General features: G+C 34.5%; 1 protein-coding gene and 1 long non-coding RNA gene across 6 annotated transcripts in view; one reads left to right on the forward strand and one right to left on the reverse strand.

The window, feature by feature from the left end:
- The window catches only part of LOC134758318 (uncharacterized), a 66,004-nt gene that overhangs the window by 45,101 nt on the left and 776 nt on the right, over positions 1-20,127 (forward strand). The gene's annotated exons all lie outside the window — the stretch shown is intronic.
- The window catches only part of NFXL1 (nuclear transcription factor, X-box binding like 1), a 68,013-nt gene that overhangs the window by 29,305 nt on the left and 18,581 nt on the right, over positions 1-20,127 (reverse strand). For all 5 annotated transcript variants that reach the window (XM_019025860.4, XM_055385568.2, XM_055385564.2 and 2 more), the window contains 7 exons: positions 18,235-18,357; positions 14,675-14,765; positions 9,930-10,050; positions 9,549-9,708; positions 8,397-8,488; positions 3,159-3,180; positions 2,590-2,730 (listed from right to left, as the gene is read on the reverse strand). In XM_019025860.4, the coding sequence (XP_018881405.2) occupies positions 2,590-2,730; positions 3,159-3,180; positions 8,397-8,488; positions 9,549-9,708; positions 9,930-10,050; positions 14,675-14,765; positions 18,235-18,357 (750 nt within the window). The remainder of the gene's footprint in view (positions 1-2,589; positions 2,731-3,158; positions 3,181-8,396; positions 8,489-9,548; positions 9,709-9,929; positions 10,051-14,674; positions 14,766-18,234; positions 18,358-20,127) is intronic.

A 20,127-nucleotide genomic window follows, 5' to 3' on the forward strand; every position in this document is an offset into this window, starting at 1 on the left:
AAGAAGGTTAAAAATACTTATTTCAGGATAGTGTTTGTTTTCTCACGTCATACTTGAGGTAAAATAAGAGAGCTATAGACATGGATACTAAATCTTAAAAGTCAAACATTTTTATTATCATTCCAAAGAGAAGCTATGATTACAACAGTTATTATAAAATTCTAAGCTATTTTTTGACACACAGGATTAAAAAGAAATAGTGCTTCAAATTATAAAAATATTATTTTATAAATTATTTTTTAAAAACATGTGCCAGGCATTGTTCTTGGCACTGGGAAGACATGAGATAGGCTCCTGGAACTTACATTTATGTGAGGAGGTAAAGAACATGAATATAATGTCTTCGTAACTACTCTGAAGAAAGATAAAGCAGGATAAGAAAGAGTGATGGCAGCAACAAGAAGGAAGCCTGACTGATAAAGATCACATGTGAATAGAAATTGAGTTAAATGAGGGAGAGAACAACCAGAAAGGAGAGCTCCAGAGGAAAGGAACAAGTACAAAGGCTCTAAGAAAAAACAAATGTGGAATGTTCAAGTAACAGGATGAACAGAGGCAGAAGTGAGTAAGCAAGAGAGTGATGAGAAGTCAGATGAAAGTTGGGAAAGATAGTCAGGAGTTAGATCATTACTGAGCCTTTACAGGCCATTGAAAAGGATTTAAATTTTGGTCTGAGAGTGACTGAAAACTACCAAAGGATATGGAGCAGGAAGATGATACTTGATTTAAATTTTTTAAAAGATTAATCTGGCTGATGCAGTAAAACAAAGTGAGTAGAAATGTTGGTTAGGAAATTACTGCAGAAATCTAAGTCAAAGGTAATGGTGGCTTAGATGAGGGTGGTAGTGGTACAGGTTATGAGAAACTGTCAGATTCAGGATCTATTGATGACAAACCTAACAGGATTTTCTGTGGGAAAAGGACAACAAAGACAAGAAAGAAATCAAGCATAATTCCTATGTCTTTGATCTGCACAACTGGGTAAAAATGGTAACATGACTTTCTGAGATGGGAAAGACTGAGCAAGTATTAGGCAGTGAGTAACAAAATATGCAAAAAGAACCAAAGTTAACATAAAGAGTTTATTTCATTTGCTCTTCCTAACTATGTGGTACACCTACAAAAATCTTCTATTTAAATAACATGAGTAGAAGAGCACATTGGGCTGGGAGTTAAAAGATCAGGCACAGTACTTTCTGATTTGCTACTCTCCTGTTGCAGAATCATGGACAAATCACAGAGCTTCAGTTTCCCTATCTGCAAAACAAAGAGTATACTTAGAATATGAGCTCCTTCCAGCTATGGGAGAAACAAAAAAAAATCACTGAATCTACACTTACTAAATTATCTTCCTGGATCACTTCCAATATCAAGTTCTGTCTTCTAGGAAAGACTATCTTAGTTAAGAAATACAGCAAGTCCATCTGTCAAATATCATACGCAGTTCTCATTTAAAAAGAAAAACAGAAGCTTTAACCCAGGAAGCAATTTGGGGATAACCCACAATAAATCTCTAATAGTCATATCAGCTTTGAAAATAAGCTTTTTCTGACTCACTTCGTATTCTGGAAATCTGGAAGAGGGAAGCCATACAGCAGCTACACCCTAACTAGTTAAAATGATTTTGTATCATTATTTGTTCATTTGATTTTATAATTCTAGTATCTTTTTTGTTTTATCATGAGTACATTTTTGAGGGTCAAGGCATGGATCAATGAAGAAATTAAAAGCAATACATTTACACATGTTTGCACATGAAAAAGAAGAATACCTATGTTGTCATGTATTATAAATTAAAGACAAAAAAAAACCTAACGATGCAACTAAAATTTTCAATAACATAAGTCATATTAATAATTTAAATAGTTGTAAATTTAATGTTAATAATAAAGTGACACTTAAAATTTTCTGGCCTATTTCTCATTTAGACACTAGTATTACAACTCCCTATAGAACGGAAGTCTAGAAAAAAATTATTTTAAAACTAAAGTTTAACACTAGCTACATTTGCTTTTCCTTGTAAGATGACAATTTTCAGAGATCTTTGAAAAGCTGAGTTCTCATACACTTGTAAAATGCTATTAGTTAATTATACACATAGAAACACTGCTCATCTGTGATGCCATTTATTTTACTTTTAACAAAAGATTGGGAATTTATTTAAATTTATTAAAATTATGAACATCATCCATCCTGTGTGTCAGGTTTGAAAACTAACTTAGAGTAAATGCTCTAAACTCAGATATGAACAGAGAGAAATGGAGGTGATACTCTTACTTACTATCTAAGAAGATACATAACCTATGTATTTTTATCATAAAACCATATCCTATGTATTAACACAGGCACAGTATGTAAAGGGTTCCACATTAAAAGGCACATTATTATGAGTTGGAATAAAGACACAGAACTATACACACCAAGCTGTTTAAGGCCAGCTGTCTTAGGAAAGGAAAAGAAGGAAAAGGGATGAGGGCAAAAAAAGAGACAGGAAGCTAAAGCAAAACAGAAAAATATTTATGGTATAACTGTTGAAAAAACGTTTCAAGAATACTATGGGCAGATATACATTCAATCTAAGAACATTACCTTGTTTTTTCCAGTGCAGCCATCAGTTTTGGTTACTTTGTGGCATTCTTTTATACATGTGTGATTCTGACAATCTAAGATTCTTCCACAAACTCTTTTACAAGAGTAGGGTCCTACAGCATGGCATGGTAGTGGACTCACCTTAAAAAATAAAGGAAATCAGCACAGCACATATTACTCAAACGTTTCTGGACATATTATATGTTTCCAAAATTACTCTGCTATCATTTGAGAACAAGTTTCAGAAAGGTATAAGTTTGCACGAATAATAATATCAAAATCAAAGTAACCTATCAAAATATTCCAAAGTAATGAATGCCAAGAAGCAAAATGTTCTCCTCCTAAAAGAAAAATTCAATATGATTCTGTAGTGAATGCATATCCACAGGCTAATTCTCAAATAAAGGCACTACATATTTTTTTAAATTAGTAGATAAACTCTTGTACTCTTTATAACAGTAAAATAACAATACTTTGACTTTATTATTTCTAACAACTCTAGTAAAGTTATACTAGTATGTAACAGTATAGATTATAAGCTTTACTTAAAAATTGTGCCTGTAACTTACCTCATGTTTCCCAAGACATTCCCTACAAGGAAAAAATAAAATAAAATGAAAACATTACAAATTATTCAAAAATAATACCTAAAGATGCTAACTATACAAGCATTAAAAAAATAAATACATATGGAATAAGCAATTATAGTAAAGTTACAGGACACGAAGTTAATATACAAAGGTCAACTGATTTCCTATATAGTAGCAATGAGCAATTAGAATTTGAAGTTAAAAACATAACACTACATTAGCACAAAAAATGAAATACTTGGGTATGAATTTAACAAAATATATACAAGATCTCTATGGGACAACTACAAAATACTGATGAAAGAAATCAAAGATTTAAATAAATGAAGCAATATTCCATGTTCACAGTTATGAAGGCTCAAAATTATTAAGATGTAGTTTATTTCCAATTTGATCCAGATTCAACATGATTCCAATCAAAATCCCAGCAAGTTATTTTGTATATATCAACAAACTGATTCTAAAGTCTATATAGAAAGATAACAGACCCAGAACAGCCACCACAATACCAAAGAAAGCAAAGTCCAAAGACTGACACCACCCAACTTCAAGAATTACTATAAAGCTACAGTGATCAAGACAGAATGGTACTGATTAAAGAATAGGCAAATAAATGAATGGAAGAGAACAGAGAGACCAGAAATGGAACCAGACAAATCATAGTCTACTGATCTTTGGCAAAAGAGCAAAGGCAATTGAATGAAGAAAGGACATTCTTTTCAATAAATGATTCATGCTGGAACAAATAGACACCTGCTTGCAAAAAAAACCTAGGCAGACCCTAAGCCTTTCACAACAGTTAACTCAAAATGAATCACAGCTCTAAATGTAAAATGCAAAACTATAAAACACAGACAATCTGGGTAATTTGGGTTTAATTATGACTTTTAGATACAACACCAAAAGCACAATCCATGAAATAAAAATGGATGATAGACGTCATTATACTAAAAATTACAGCTCTGCAAAGAACATTTAGAGAATGAAAAGCCACAAAGGCTGGGTGCAGTGGCTCACACCTGTAATCCCAACACTTTAGGAGGCTGAGACAGGAGGATCACCTGAGCACAGGAGTTTCAAGACCAGCCTGAGCAACATAATGAATCCCTGTCTCTACAAAAAATTAAAATTAAAAAAAATTAGCTGAACATGATAGTGCACGCCTACAGTCCCAGCTACTAGGGGGATGGGGGTAGGGCTGAGGTTGAAGGATCATTTGAGCCCAGGAGGTCCAGGCTGCAGTGGGCTGTGATGAAGCAACTGCACTCCTTCTCCATGAAAAGCCTGGGTGACAGAACTGAGATCTGGTCTCAAAAAAAAAAAGGTTAAAAAGATAAGCCACAGACTGGCAGAAAATACTTGGAAAATGCACAGCTGGTAAAGGACTTGTCTTCAAAATATACTCAATAAGAAAGCAAATAACACAATATAAAAATGAAAAAAAATGAAAAAAAAAGAATTTGTGGAAACTCTATGTGGAACACATGTATCAGTGCCATATTTCCTATAGCATGTGCTCACTTCATGTCTCTATGACAATTTTCATATAATTCTTGCATTATTTCAAAGTTTTTCTTTTTTATTATATCTGTTATTGTGATCTGTAATCAGCGATCTTTGATGTTACTATTGGATTCTTTTGGGGTGCCACAAACTGTGCCCATAGTAAACAGTAAACCTAATTAATGAGTTAAAAAAAAAAAAAAGGGCAAAAAGGAACAGGAAATTAAACACTGCATGTTAAATTAAACACTGCATGTTCTCACATGTAGAAGCTAAAAAGTTGATCTTATAGAAATAAAAAGCAGAATAGTTACAGGATGGAAAAGGTAGAGGGAGGAGGGGATAAGAGAGATTTGTTAAAAAACAAAATTACAGTTGGATAGGAAGAACAAGTTCTGGTGTTTTATAGTTATCCTACAGTGCTATAAAACTATTGTTATCTATTGTTAACTATAGATACCGATAGTTACCTATAACAATGGATATCTATAGATCTAGATATCTATAACTATAGTTACAGATAACGATAGTTAACAATAATATATATTTTCAAATAGCTAGAAAAGAGGATACTGAATGTTCCCAAAACAAAGAAATGATGTCTGAGATAATAGATACGCTAATTGCCCTGATCTGATCACTGTATATCACACTGTATGTACTGAAACAGCATTACATTTCCTATAAATATGTATAATTATTATGTATCAATTAAAAATAGAATGGCTAAAATCCAAAACACTGACAATACCACATGTTGGTGAGAATAAAGACCAACAACAATTCTCACTCACTGTTGTGAGAATGCAAAATGATTCAGACACTTTAGTAAACTGTTTGACAGCTTCTTACAAAGCTAAACAAAGTCTTACCATGTGATCCAGCAATTACACTCCTAAGTATTTACCCAAATGAGCTGAAAACTTATGTCTACACAAAAATCTGCACATAAATGTTTATAGCAGCTTTATTCTTAATTGCCAAACTTGGAAGCAACCAAAATGTTCTTCTATGGTAAATGGATAAACAAACCATGGTACCTTTATGCAATGTATTATTATTCAATGATAAAAATAAATGAGCTACCAATCCATGAGAAGACACAGAGGAACCATAAAACCATACTGCTAAGTGAAGAAGCCAGTCTGAAAATGCTATACACTGTAAAAGTCCAACTATTGACATTCTGGAAAAGGCAAAACTAGAGAGATAGTAAAAAGATACATGGTTGCTAGGAGTTTGAGACGGGGAGGGGAAAAGAAGGTTGAACAGGTATAGCACAGGGCATTTTTAGGGCAGTGAAACTATTCTGTATGAAACTATAATAGTAAATACATGACACTACGCATTTGTTAAAACCCACAGAACCATACAACACAGAAAGTAAATCCTAATGTAATCTATGGACTTTAGCTAATAATAAAGTACCAATATTGGTTCCTCAACTATAAAAATTGTATCACTAATGAAAGTTGGTAATAGAGAAAACTGTGGTATGGGGGCACACATAGGAACTCTCTATACTTTCTGTGCAATTTTCTCTGTAAATGTGAACACATTCTTAAAAAATAAAGCCTATTTAAGAAAATAAACACATCATTTCCCTTTCCAGGGACTGGCTTAAAAATGGTCTAATGAAATGTCAAAAGAGTTCTCCTGTGGAGCTTCGGAGAAGTTTCCTTGCCCTTTAAAAAAAGAAAAGAAGAAAAGGAAAAGGCGATGATGATGACACACAGAAGGCATACACATTTCCATTTCTCCCTTTGGAAACTTTCATGTCTGGGTTGAGAAGTTAACAGAAAGGCAAACAGCCTGAGGTCAAAGATGACACGCTGAGGATAACAAAATGGAAAGACAATCTGAGCTCTTGATGATGTGTGACTGAATGAACCAAATTAAACAACTATAGAGCTGCTCTACTTCCAGTCTAATTATGTGAGGGATAAATGTTAATGCACTTTTTCTTTAGGTTTTCATTTAGATTTTGTAGTTTCTACTGTACAAATCTTATATTCTTTTATTGAATTTCTTAAACAAAATGTTCTCCTCAGACTATATAAGTGGAATTGTTTTCTTAATTTCATTTTCAGATTGTTTCCAGCGTACAGAAATTCCACTGGCTTTGTATAGTGATGTTTTCTACAACAGTAATGAACTCATTAAGTAACTCTAATAGCATTTTTGAGGACTCCTTAAGACTTTTCACACACAAGATCATGTCATCTGAAAATACAAATAGTTCTTTGCTCCAAGTAAAAAGACATTTTTAATTTCTTTTTCTAGCCTAATTGTTCTGGCTAAAAATTCTAGTACAATCTTGAAAGAAGTGGCAGGAGCAGGCATCCTAGTCTTGTTCCTGTTATTAGGGAGAAAACTTTTAATCTTTCACCACGATGTATTATGTGAACTGTGTGGGCTTTTCACAGATGCCCTTTATCAGGTTAAGAAAATTATCTTTTCTTCCACGTTTTTTGAGTGTTTTTATCAAGAAAGTGTGTCAGATTCTGTCAAATGCTGTGCTACATCTTGAACCTGGAAAGAGAAGGTTGCAGTGAGCCGACATTGAACCACTGCACTCTAGCCTGGGTGATGGAGACTCCGTCTCAAAAAAAAAAAAAAAAAACAAAAAAAAACAGACTAAGGAACTCAATGGTAATTAGGTACTTATGACCTAATTACTTAGGTAATTATGACAAGATTTTCGTGCCTATGAATTATAATATCAATGTTTCTTCTGTTTCTCTCAAGGAAAAATTTTAGGCCACTAATAATTCTAACTTAGAGATATTAGCAACAACTTGGTTCCTCATGATTATAACTTAAGTCCTCAGTAAAAGAATAGTCTCAAATAACTGAATACCTACATGAAAAACCTCTCTGCTAACTACACAGCCCACCTCCATTAAATCTACAGACTAAAATTACCCCATTTGTGCATATATCTCCTAACAACACTTTGCCTCCCAACTTGACTGTGTGACCAATACACAAAAATATACATGCTATTTCAACTGGGAGGAATGTTGTGGAAATGAAAGCTTTTAGAATTAAAAATCAAAAACAATCCTCTCTTTAAAAGACCAATACACCAGAAATACCAATGTTTAATTTGGCACCTCAGTTGTAGACAACAGGCCCTTTTCTAACTTTATGTTGCTTCTCAGCATTCTGCACTTTTTTCCCTATACTCCATAACCTCTGCTGGAAGTATAAAAAATTCCAGGATTCCGTATTACTGTAGATTCAGCTCCTTAGAGCTCAGTCCCAGTCATTCACTGGCCCATCCAGGAAACTACTTCCTCTCATTTCCAAGGCTTCCTTCAAATATTCCCCAAGTTTGCCTTATCTAAAACCTGGCTTTCTTCTGTCTTCAGGGAGCTTACAATCCAGTATGGGAATCATCGGGAAAACTAACAAATGATGTTCCTTGGATTTGTTTTTGTAATTGCATGCACTTGCTATGGAAAGCTAAGAAGGGCATCAAACTCCAACTGGGGGTAAAGACTCAAAAAAAGATATCTATAGTAGGTTTATATGCAAGTATGACAAACATGTTAGAAAAGAATGAAGGTTAAGACAGACAGACTAGTTGATAGGCTACGCCTGAAATAATAACGAACTGAACTAAGAAAAAAGGGAGATTGACTTCAGATACCCTTTAAGCTATGTCAAAAGTTTTTTGGTTTTTTTTTTAATTGAAATTCTAATACTTACGTAGGAATAGGAACTTGACATGGAGGACACGGTAATGCAGTCTGAATAAATGCTGGCTCAGAAGGCTGTTCCCAAGGGCCTGTAGGCTGGTGCTACAAATAAAATACATAAGAATTTTAAGTCAGAGGGATTAAATCATATGGCCATTTTAAGAATCTAAGAAAATAGTTCCATGTATCCTCTGCTCAAGCAGGTTGAAACTTTTTCAAATAATCAATAAATTGTGCTTACTGAAATATTTCATTTTATCTGTATTAAATGAAATTGTTCCTCTCCACAGACATTTGATATTAATAACTGAGACAGAATCCAGTTTATAAATGGTAGAACAAAGGCAGTGTCGCCTCCTTTACTTCCAATAAGGAAATGAGAAGAACAACTGGAAACTCCAACATCTAGCAATTGAATATAATCTCCACTATTTTACTGACTGTTGTTCCTCAGCACCTAAAAAAATGCTTGATATTTAGTAAGGGCTCAATAAATGTTCATGAGGCTGGGCTGGACGTGGTGCCTCACACCTGTAATCCCAGCAGTTTGGGAGGCGGAGGTGGGCAGATCACTTGAGGTCAGTAGTTCGAGACCAGCCTGATCAACAAGGTGAAACCCCATCTCTACTAAAAATACAAAAATTAGCTGGGCATGGTAGCAGGCACCTATAATCCCAGCTACTCAGGAGGCTAAGGCACGAGAATCACTGAACCCGGGAGGTGGAGGTTGCAGTGACCCAGATCACACCACTGCACTCCAGCCTGGGCAACAGAGTGAGACTCCGTCTCAAAAAAAAAAAAAATTAAATAACTAAAAATAAATAAATATTAAATAAAATATTAAAAAGTGAACAAATCTTTAAAATAAGGTTATAGGAGATATCTATAACCCTAAACCACAATATATGAAGGAGGACTGCCAAATTCACCTGTATCATGATCATAATGTAACTATCACACTGTATTTGCAAACAATGGTTTCACTCCTTTTCTATACTGTGAGTTGCTTAAAACAAAATCAAGTCTTGATTACCTTGTACCCTGCTCCAAGCACAGTGCTTCCCAATAAGTGCTTAATCATTGCTCGTTGAAAAACTAAGTAAAAGCAAGAAAGTACAACCCACAGCAATGCACTATTTCTCTAATAGTATTATTCCCTTACCCTGCCAGTCTGCTTTATTAATGCTTGATCATGACACGGAGCGGGACACAAGTGACCACATTTCTCCAGAACTTTTTGGCAAGGTTGATGACACGGTGGACAAGAACCAAAGTGACAGCGATGTTTTTCTTGACTTGTATGATGACAAGTTGGTGGTCGACTAAATCATAAAGTACAATTTTCAAAAATTACTTTTAGTCATTGAATAATTACATCTAAAGGACAATTATCTATTTACATATCTTCTGATTCCACATAGAATGAGTATACTGTGAATATTAATATTTTAAAACACTAAAGCAAAATTAAATTATTAAAAGCCAATATGAATTTAAATTTGTACAACATCAGATGGAAGCTTGTGCAAAGCTTCAAACTCACCTGCATTGCTCCTTGCACTTGGGTGGTCTCGTGGTACGTTCTCGGCCACAGGGCACTGTCACCTTTGTATTGCCACAATTACACTTCACATCTACAGTTTCTGGGCAGGGATAGCAACTGCCTGAAAAAAAAGTCTGACAATTAAAAAGTTTCCTTAACTACCCAAATGCCTATCAATGGTAAAATACATAAATATAGTATATTCACACAATGGGATACTCTACAACAAGAATGAAGAAACTACAACAACATGAATGAATCTTACCACAAAACATTGAGCCAGACACAAGGAGTACATAGTGCATGATTCCATTTATATAAAGTAAACAAGAAAAAAATGTACTGTTCAAAATCAGAGTGACAGTTATGAAGGATGCAAGGAAGGTGTTGAAAATTCTGGTCATGTTCTGTTTAATGATGTAAGTTTTGGTTACCTGGCTATGTTCAGTTTGTAAAAATTCAACAAGCTGTATACTTTTTATTTGTAATACTTTACTCTTTTTTTTTTTTGTAACAGGGTCTCAACCTGTAGCTCAAGCTGAGTGCTGTCGCATGATCACAGCTCAGTGCAGCCTCCACTTTCTGGGCTCAAGCAATCCTCCCACGTCAGCCTTCCAAGTAGCTGGGACTACAGACACACACCACCATGCCCAGCTAATTTTTGATTATTTATAGAGATGGAGGGGTCTCACTATGTCGTCCAGGCTGGTCTCAAACTCCTGGACTCAAGCAATCTTCCCACCTCAGCTTCCCAAATGCTGGGATTACAGGCGTGAGCCACTGCACCCAGCCTCTGATTTATAACACTTTTTTCTCTGTACACTGGTACCTCAATAAAGTTTTAGACATTTCTCTAAAATGTGCTAAAACTTCTGTTCTAAATAACAAATTTAACACATTACTCATTCAAAACTAAAACAAGCAAAAATGGATTTAAGTCTTTGGAAAATTTAACATTAACAATAATATCGTTGGCCTACTTTCATACATCCATCCAAGTACACAATTTTTAGATGAATTCCCATAACTTCTTTCTCATGACCTGATATTGGTTAGTAGCAAGTACAGTCAATTTTCCATTAATTGTACTTTGTGAAAGACTAAGTACTAAGCCACCATTTTAGGATATAATCCCAAATATATCTCTTCTAAACATAAAAAAAAAAATGTTATTTTGGTTTCAGCTTTTTACACTCTTTTGTTATGGGTTGGCAAAAAAACAAAATCAAAGAAATCTTTAAAGCAGGCTATAAAGTTCGCTCCAAGAGGTTCTGTCATCATCTTAAGGGCTTTCTTCCACTCTAGTTTTCCCAGTAAGGAACTCTATCAGAAATGAAATAATAAAGGAAGAAGAGTTTTCAACAAAGAAATGAATATCTTAAAGAGACTGTTGCCTAGGTGTCAGGACCAAGCAAAACATGGACCGGGAGTTAACCTGATAAAAAAAAGATTAAAGATGGACAATATCCTGGCTTAAGTGCCTCTAGAAGTTCAAAATAGTTCCCGAAAACAAAAATTAAGAATTATAATTCAAATAATGAACATAGAAAAAGAGAAAATTAGAGGTAAAACATCATAGGGTCAAACATAACATTTATTATACAAAACACCAAATGTGTTTTGACACATATATTCTTGATGTTAATGCAAGTCCAGTTATCCTAACCCACATATCAAGTTTTATTTTTATTTTACCTAAAGAATGACTACAAGTTGTATTTTTAAAGTTGATAGTGATATTTAAGTCGGTTCTCATTCGGCATATTATATCAGTTTCTATACTTAACAATGACAATTTTTCGTTCATCTTCAGCAGAGGAACCTTTTTGTTATCAAACATAACCTTTTTGTTATTCTAAACAACAGTATCACATTTTTTTAAATTAAATCTTGAAAATAAGGGATAATTTCTCTAAACAGTCTCCCTACTGACCAACAGAATTTATTATAATTAAAAGAGCTTCCATAATACTTGCAAAATGAAAAAATAGCATAGGGAGACTATAACTATACTGACCAATACCAGTTAATAGCCAAAATAGGCATGATTCAGGTAGTTCTAAAACTATAAACACAGATGATTCTGAACTTAAAAAAAAACTATAAATCGGCTGGGCGCTGTGGCTCATGCCTGTAATCCCAGCACTTTGGGAGGCCGAGGCAGGCAGATCGCGAGGTCAGGAGATCGAGACCATCCTAGCCAACATGGTGAAACCCTGGCTCTACTAAAAATACAAAAATTAGCTGGACATGGTGGCATATGCCTGTGATCCCAGCTGCTCGGGAGGCTGAGGCAGGAGAATCACCTGAAATGGGGAGTCAGAGGTTGCAGTGAGCCGGGATTGCGCCACTGCACTCCAGCCTGGTGACAGAGAGAGACTCCGTCTCAAAGAACAAAACAAAACAAAACTATAAATCAAATTTTCATATACCCACAACACAAACATGCAGTTAGTATATTCCCCCTATAAATTACTGTATAATTCTGATTATGAAGGATTCTAGAATGATGGAAAAATGGTATGAAATTATGATTCCACATTCTTTTATAACTGTAGATGAAACAAATATTGACAGTTGCACAACAGCATCTTCCACATACTTTACATCAGGGAAAATTTTGTTGTGACTAATAAGCTTTTCTAAGGGTTAATAGAAATCTATAAAAACAAAAACAAAAAAACACCACTCTACCAAAAAATATCAAAACCTGAATCGATCAAACCTCTAGATCCAATTAACAGGTTATCGAAAATATAGAGGACAGAGGAACATGTTAAATAATACCACAGAGATGCAATCTGCAAAACCCAGACTCTGAGAAACTAAATAATGCAACCTAGTTTCTTCAACAAATAAGTCATAAGGGGAAAAAAGGAGATAGAGGATGGAAATTATAAACTAAAAGACTTTAGAGACAAAACCAATTACAACATGTCAATTTTATTAGGTTTTTGAGTCTATAAACTGATGTAAAAAATGAAGTTACTTATGAGACAACAAGAAATTTGAAAACCAGATATTTGCTGATATGAAGAAATATGTTAACTACAGTTAGGTTAAGAATCCATCTTTTAGAGACAAATACTGAAATATTTAGGGGCTTTGCTTCACAAAAATGTGAGACAGGGAAATGCTTCCAACACTTCTCCAGTAAGTATGATATTTGCTCTAAACTTTTTGCAGATACTCTTTATCAGGTTAAGGATATGTCTATTTCCAATTAAATTTTTATCTTATATAGATGTTAGACATTTATCAAGATGATCTCATTCCTCCTTTGGTCTTTTAATGTGGTAAATTACATAATATTAGATTTACTACTGTTAAACCAGTTATATCACAGAGATGTAGTTTGCAAAAATCTGCAAAAACTCAATGGGTCAGTGATGTAATGACTATAAAAGAAAATAAAATCTTTCTAGTGTTGGTGAGAGCATACCTGAAAAACTATTTCTAAACTTCACTGACAAATCAAAGAACACCTACAGGAAATGTCTACAGGGTAAATAGAATCTGACACTTTTCCTAATGGGGAAGGAATGTAGTATAATGGAAATAACATAAACACTGGGTTCACATCCTGACTCTGTGACTAGTTCTATTAACCTTGGGCCAATAGTCTCCCGGCCTGTTCCACATATAAAATAGTAGTAGTTCCCTATACGCTGCAGGATTTCTGAAAGGATAGGGAGATCAACTGAGAAACAGTTCAGTAGTTTGTTCTAGGTATTAAACTACTAAATGGCAGAGTCTAGGCTTAAATCCAGGATTTCTTACTCTAAGTCCACGATCTTTCCAATACTGTATACCATATCTCAGTAGATTCCAGTTCATATCAACATAATCCAAATGAGTGAAGTTAACTCAGTTTTTAATGTCTAGTAATAACTTATAACATAATTCTCAAAGTATAGTCCAGGAACCCTAGTGGTTCTTGAGACCCTTTCAGGAGGTCTGCAAGGTCTCACATGCATAAGTTTTCCAGAAGCTAGTGAAAAGTGATATCCATAGCAGACTGAATACAGAAGCATATATGTGAATCCAGCTATTTTCTGTTAAGCTAGACATTAAAGACATTTGTAAAAATGTAAAATTTTCTACTTTTTTCAGAAAATAGTTATTTTTCATAAAACATATTATTTGTATTAAGATATAATGGGTTTATTACTGCTATTTTAAAAAAATAATAAATATTATTACATTTTATTTTAATTTCAAATACAATAAATGTCAATGAATAAAACTCACATTAACAAAAGCCCTTTGGGGACCAAAGGAGTGTAAAGGGGTCATGACATCAAAATGTTTAAAAATCACCAGTTTCAGCCATATCTAATCCTTTACTAGATTTAACTACAAATAAGTATATAAAATTCAGAATAAATAAGGTGTTCAAAACGCTATGAACACCTTCATTGATTAAAAAATTATGTGGGGAAAGTCAGGAAGTGGGAAAACAATATGGTGTTATAGAAAGGACAATACTTTTATATACAGAAATCCTGGGTTCAAATGTACTAGACATTTCCCTGAGTAAGTTACTGAACCCTCTTAAGCTTCAACCTCTTTGCCTATAAAATAGAGACACTGGCAAACTGCCTTACCTTCTTCTCCAGGTTAAGAGAGTCAAGTGAGATAATGACTATAAAACACTATTTCAATACATTATATTGAATATTGACAATGAAAAAAAACCACTACATCACTACAAACATAAAATCATAGCTATTATTAAAGTTTACCTCTGTGACAGACAGATGGACACTTATGGTTTCTACATCCTAAAGTCCGTCCACAGTTTTGATCACAAGGTGGACAGTTTCCAGGGCAACACTGAAGAGAAAGCAATATATAAAGAACAGGTAATTCAAAAACCCATGAATAATAGGCATGTCATTACTAGTTACAGAACTTATGGAAAGCAAAAGATACACTTTTCACTAAAAGAAGTATTCAAGAATATCAACATTCTTCTGGTAAGTAAACATACTTCACTAAGAACTTATGATGACCTAATTTAACAAATCAAGCTAAATTTTCCTGACTTTCAGTTAATTATTCTATGATTCAAAACATTTCCATCAGATAATTTCATTCCTTTATCTATGCAGAGACTAACAACATTAACCAAAGGAATGTCAATTCAGGAAAACAATTAGTCTGGTTTTTAAAAAAATTTAATTAAAATCAAATTCAAGGTATAGATTCATTTGGCAGTTATTTATTTTCTTTTTCTTTTTTTTCTTGAGACAGAGTCTGGCTCTGTTGCCCAGGTTAGAGTGTAATGGCACAGTCTTGATTGACTGCAACCTCCACCTCCCAGGCTTAAGCCATCCTCACACCTCAGTCTCCTGAGTACCTAGTTCTACATGCTCTCCCCACCACACCTCAGTAGTTTGTGTATTTTTGGTAGAGATGGAGTTTTGCCATGTTGCCCAGGCTGCTCTCAAACTCCTGAGCTCAAGCGATCTGCCTGCCTTGGCCTCCCAAAGTACTTGGATTATAGACATAAGCCACTGCTCCTGGCTTCGTTTGGCAGTTATTTTCAAACCATAGATTAAGAGATTAAAGAAGAGAAGCAGAGATAGGCTACTTGCATCCAGCTTTCTTTGTCACTTCCCTGGTTTCACAGACACTTCCGTGTCTGTGAGAAATATAGCTATCTATGACCTGTCCTAATTTTTCAATCATGGACACCAGTCAACTACTTCAAGTCTATATTGCCATCTTAACTCTTTCCTTAACTTCTTACTTACCTAACTTTGGAAAGGAAATACAGACTACAATTGTCTTAAAGAAACTCAGGATTGTATATAAGAGTAAGTTTCATTATATAAAAATAGCTAAAAACAAAATGTACATTATTAAAAAGCAATTAAGTCAATATAGTTTATTCTCAAAAATTAGCCAGGCATGGTAGTGCGTGCCTGTAGTCCCAGCTACTCGCGGAGCCTGAGGCAGGAGAATTGCTTGAACATGGGAGGCGGAGGTTGCAGTGAGCCGAGATCACACCACTGCACTCCAGTCTGGACGACAGAGCAAAACTCCATCTCAAAAAAAAAAAAGAGGCAATATAGTTTATTCAATTAGACAAGTGTTTATTGAGTAATACTATGTGCCTATCCTATCACTTTGCCAGTGGGGGAAAAGATTATGTGGTCCATCACTTGAATAAGCCAATAGACACTTCTGTTTTGAGTTATGATGGAGTAACAACAACCAGATTTACACTCCTGTCTCAAACCACTAGAAAACCACATAAAAGATATGAAGCTACAGTTTTCAGGTATTAGATAATGAGGCAGCACAGATGGCAGTCCCTAACAGAAGGGAAACAAACTAGGTAAGTCTTGCAATGCTATCAGCTTACACATGAAGACTTCTGGCTATAGCACAAGGAGGAAGATCATAAGCAGAATCTGGCTGTCTCATAAAGTTGAGTAGGCAAAATTCGTAGTTCAGAGAGGCCAGTGAGGCTAGAATTTGTGCAGAGAAGGCAGCAGTACAGAAAAAGCTCTGAAGAACTCCAGAAAGAACTTCTTGGGTCTTTGGCTGAGTACTGGTCTGTATGTGTGTGAGAGGAAACAATCCAAAAGCTGAGAAAGAACCACTGGAAGGAGAAGGCAGAATAATTTCAAGAGATCACACAAGGCTGGGAAAAAGTCTGTGTTCCTTACAGCCAGAATAGAAGGACCTTCTAATACCTGGGCATCAAGTAGAGTACTTAGAAGACTTACTGCCTCAGTAATGGGGCCAAATTAGCCCTAAACAAAAGAGTGTTCTGGTCACACTTAAAAATATCAAGCCTCTGAAAGAACAAACAGTTTGTGAGTAACTTAACTTTGCCCCAGAATAAGGCTTAAAAATATTTAAAGAAATACAAATAAACAAACAAAAAGAACCAGCACCCAAAAATGTAAAGTTCATGTCTAGAAACAATCAAAAATCATCTAGCAGACAAAGAAGCAGGAAAACATAACCCCAAAAAAGCAGAAAAGTCAATAAACAGAAACAGACTCAGAAATGAGAGATGACAGAATTAGTACACAGGGATATTAAAACAGACATTACAAATATAGCCTATCTCACATTCAAGTAGATAGAGGAAGCATGAACATGCTAAGGAGAAACACGGAAGATATAAAAAAGACCCAAATCCAACTTCTAGAGATGAAAATACACAACTTCTCAGATGAAAAACACAGGATGGGATACAAAGCAGATTAGACAATGCAGAAGAAAATTAGCAATGTTGAAGACAAAACTATATAAACTAAAACAGAAACAGACTGAAAAATAAATATAGTATCAGTGAACTTAGAAATTCAAGCAGCATATAACATACATGTCCTCAAAGTCTCAGAAGGTGACGGGTAGGGGAAAACAGAAAAAAAAATCTGAAGAAATAAAAAACAAAAATTTCACAAATATAATAAAAACTATAAACCTACAGATCTAAGCAGCTCGATGAAAACTAGGTTAAGAAACATAAAGAACACCATACCAAGGAACACCAGAAACAAACTGCTGTAAACTGGTGATAAAGAGAAAGATCTTAATAACCAGCCAGAAAAAAAGAGAAACAATCAGTACAGAGCAACAGATACAACAATCACAGCATACTACTTATTGGAAAAAATGCAAGCTAAAAGATAGTAGAGCAATACCTTTTAAGTATGGGGGTTAAAAACTGCCAAACTAGAACTCTAAAGTAAAAATATTTTTCACAAAGACTAAAGCAAGGTATATTCAGACATACAAAGCTGAAAGAATTCATGGCCAGCACTACTAGAAATGTTAAAGGAAATCCTTCAGAATAGAAAAAAAAAAAATGAAACGTGATGGAAATGTGAATCTATACAAAAAGATGAAAAGCACCTAAGTAAGTATGATGATAAATATCAAAAATTACTTTTTCTTATTTTTTCAAGCTCTTTAAAAGATAACTGATTATTTAAAGCAAAAGTAAAGACAATGTATTTGGGGTTTATAAAATACACAAATATAAAATGTATGAAAATCATACATTTCAGTGATCAGAAATAGTCAGTGATCAGAAATATCAAGCTGAGAGGACAATGCACAGGACAAGAAACTATTCTCATTTGAAAAAATTGGTACAATTCCCACTAGTACAAAAATTACCTAGATTAAGCTTAATCTAGAATATTTATTAATATATTAAAGCAAAGCATATGCCTGAACATTTGAGAAACAATTCAAGACAGCACTTATTTGGGCCCAAAATGGAGAAATTCAATATAGTCTTTAAATCAGAGGTTTCCAAGGTTAATACACAAACCTTTCTTCTACATTGATGCTTCTGACAGTCACGCATCTTAACACACTTAGTTTCACACAGATAAGGTTTATGACAAGGCATTCGTTTTGTATGCTTTCCACAGCGACAATGCTTTTCCACTTCCTGGAAGAATAAAAGAAATGCTATTAAAATTGATTTTTGTTAATATTTTTTCCTCACATTGCAACTTCTACAATTATTAAAACATAATGAACAAAAATTTTAACACTAAATTTGTATAACAAACTTTACCAAAAACCAATTTGAATTTCCTGAAACATTTGCTTATATCTTACTTTGTTCCAAAAAGGACTTCATATAAATTTGTTATTAAATTCAGAAAACTGTATTGAATAGTAAAAAAAAAAAGAAAAAAAAAATCACATAATAAAACCACTTACATTTCATTACAACCATAACATCTGCAACTCTTGTCTCAGTAAAGCCAAAAAAACTAGATTATCTAGTAAGCTAACTTGTGGACTTGGTACTGTGGTCAAAACCAGAATGACACATACAACTTTAAAGTCTCAAGTCTAGGCCTCTACTGAAGTCTTGAACACTCGAAGTCACCCATGAGGGCTGGGATCAACTTCTTATGAACTCCAGTTAATGTTGATATTTTGACCTACTCTCGTTATAATGAATGTTCTGAATGGCATCTAAAATGAGGAATCCTTTCCAGAAGGTTTTCAATTTACATTGCCAAGATTCATCAGAGGAATCACTATCTATGGCAGCTATAGCCTTAGGAAATGTATTTCTTAAAAAATAGAACTTGAAAGTCAAAATTATTCCTTGATCCATGGGCTGCAGAATGGATACTGTGTTGGCAGACACGGCATAAAAACATTCATCTCTTTGTACACCTCAATCAGAGCTCTTGGGTGACCACGTGCATTGTCAATGAGCAGTAATATTTTGAAAGGAATATTTCCTGATCAGTCAGTCTCAAGAGTGGGCTTATAACCATGCCATAAAGATGTGCTGTCCATAGATGTGCCGTCATCTAGGCTTTGTTGTTCCATTTGCAGAGCATAGGCAGACTAGATTTAGCAAAATTCATAAGATCCCTAGGATTTTTGAAATGGTAAATGAGCACTGGCTTCGATTTAAAGTCATCAGCTACATTAGCCCTTAAGAAGAAAGTCAGCCTATTCTTTGACGGTTTGAAGCTTTAACTGTCAAAGTCCTATATTGTATCTTCTTCCAGTAGAAGGCTATTTCATCTCAGTTGAAAATCTTTTGTTCAATATAGCCACCTTCATCAATTACCTTAGCTAGATCATCTGGATAACCCAACAGCTTCTACATCAACACTTGCTGTTTCACCTCGCATCTTTATATTATGAAGAGGGCTTCCTTCCTTAAACTTCATGAACCAACCTCTGCTAGTTTCAAACTTTTCTTGTGCAGCTTCCTCGCCTCTCTCAGCCTTCACAGAATTGAAGTTAGGGCCTTGCTTTGGAGTGTTTGGTTTAAGGTAATATTATAGTTACTTTGATCTTGTTTGCAGACCTCTAAATCTTCCTCCTTATCATCAATAAGGCTGTTTCACTTTCTTAACATTCCTGTATTCACTGCAGTAGCAATTTTAATTTCCTTCAGGAACTCTTCCTTTGCATTCACAACATGCTAATTGATGCAAGAGAACTTTCAGCCTATTTCAGCTTTCAACTTGCCTTCCTCACTAGCTTAATCATCTCTAGCTTTTGATTTAAATGAGAAATGTATGACTCTTCCTTTCACTTGAACATTTACAAAAGCCATTGTAGAGTTATCAATTGGCCTAATTTCAATATTGTTGTCTCTCAGGGAATAGGAAGGCCCAAGGAGAGGGAAAGAGAATGGGGAACGACTGGTCAGTAGAGCAGTCAGAACACACGCACAACA

This window comes from Gorilla gorilla, chromosome 3 (assembly GCF_029281585.2).
Source record: "Gorilla gorilla gorilla isolate KB3781 chromosome 3, NHGRI_mGorGor1-v2.1_pri, whole genome shotgun sequence".
Taxonomy (NCBI): Eukaryota; Metazoa; Chordata; class Mammalia; order Primates; family Hominidae; genus Gorilla; species Gorilla gorilla.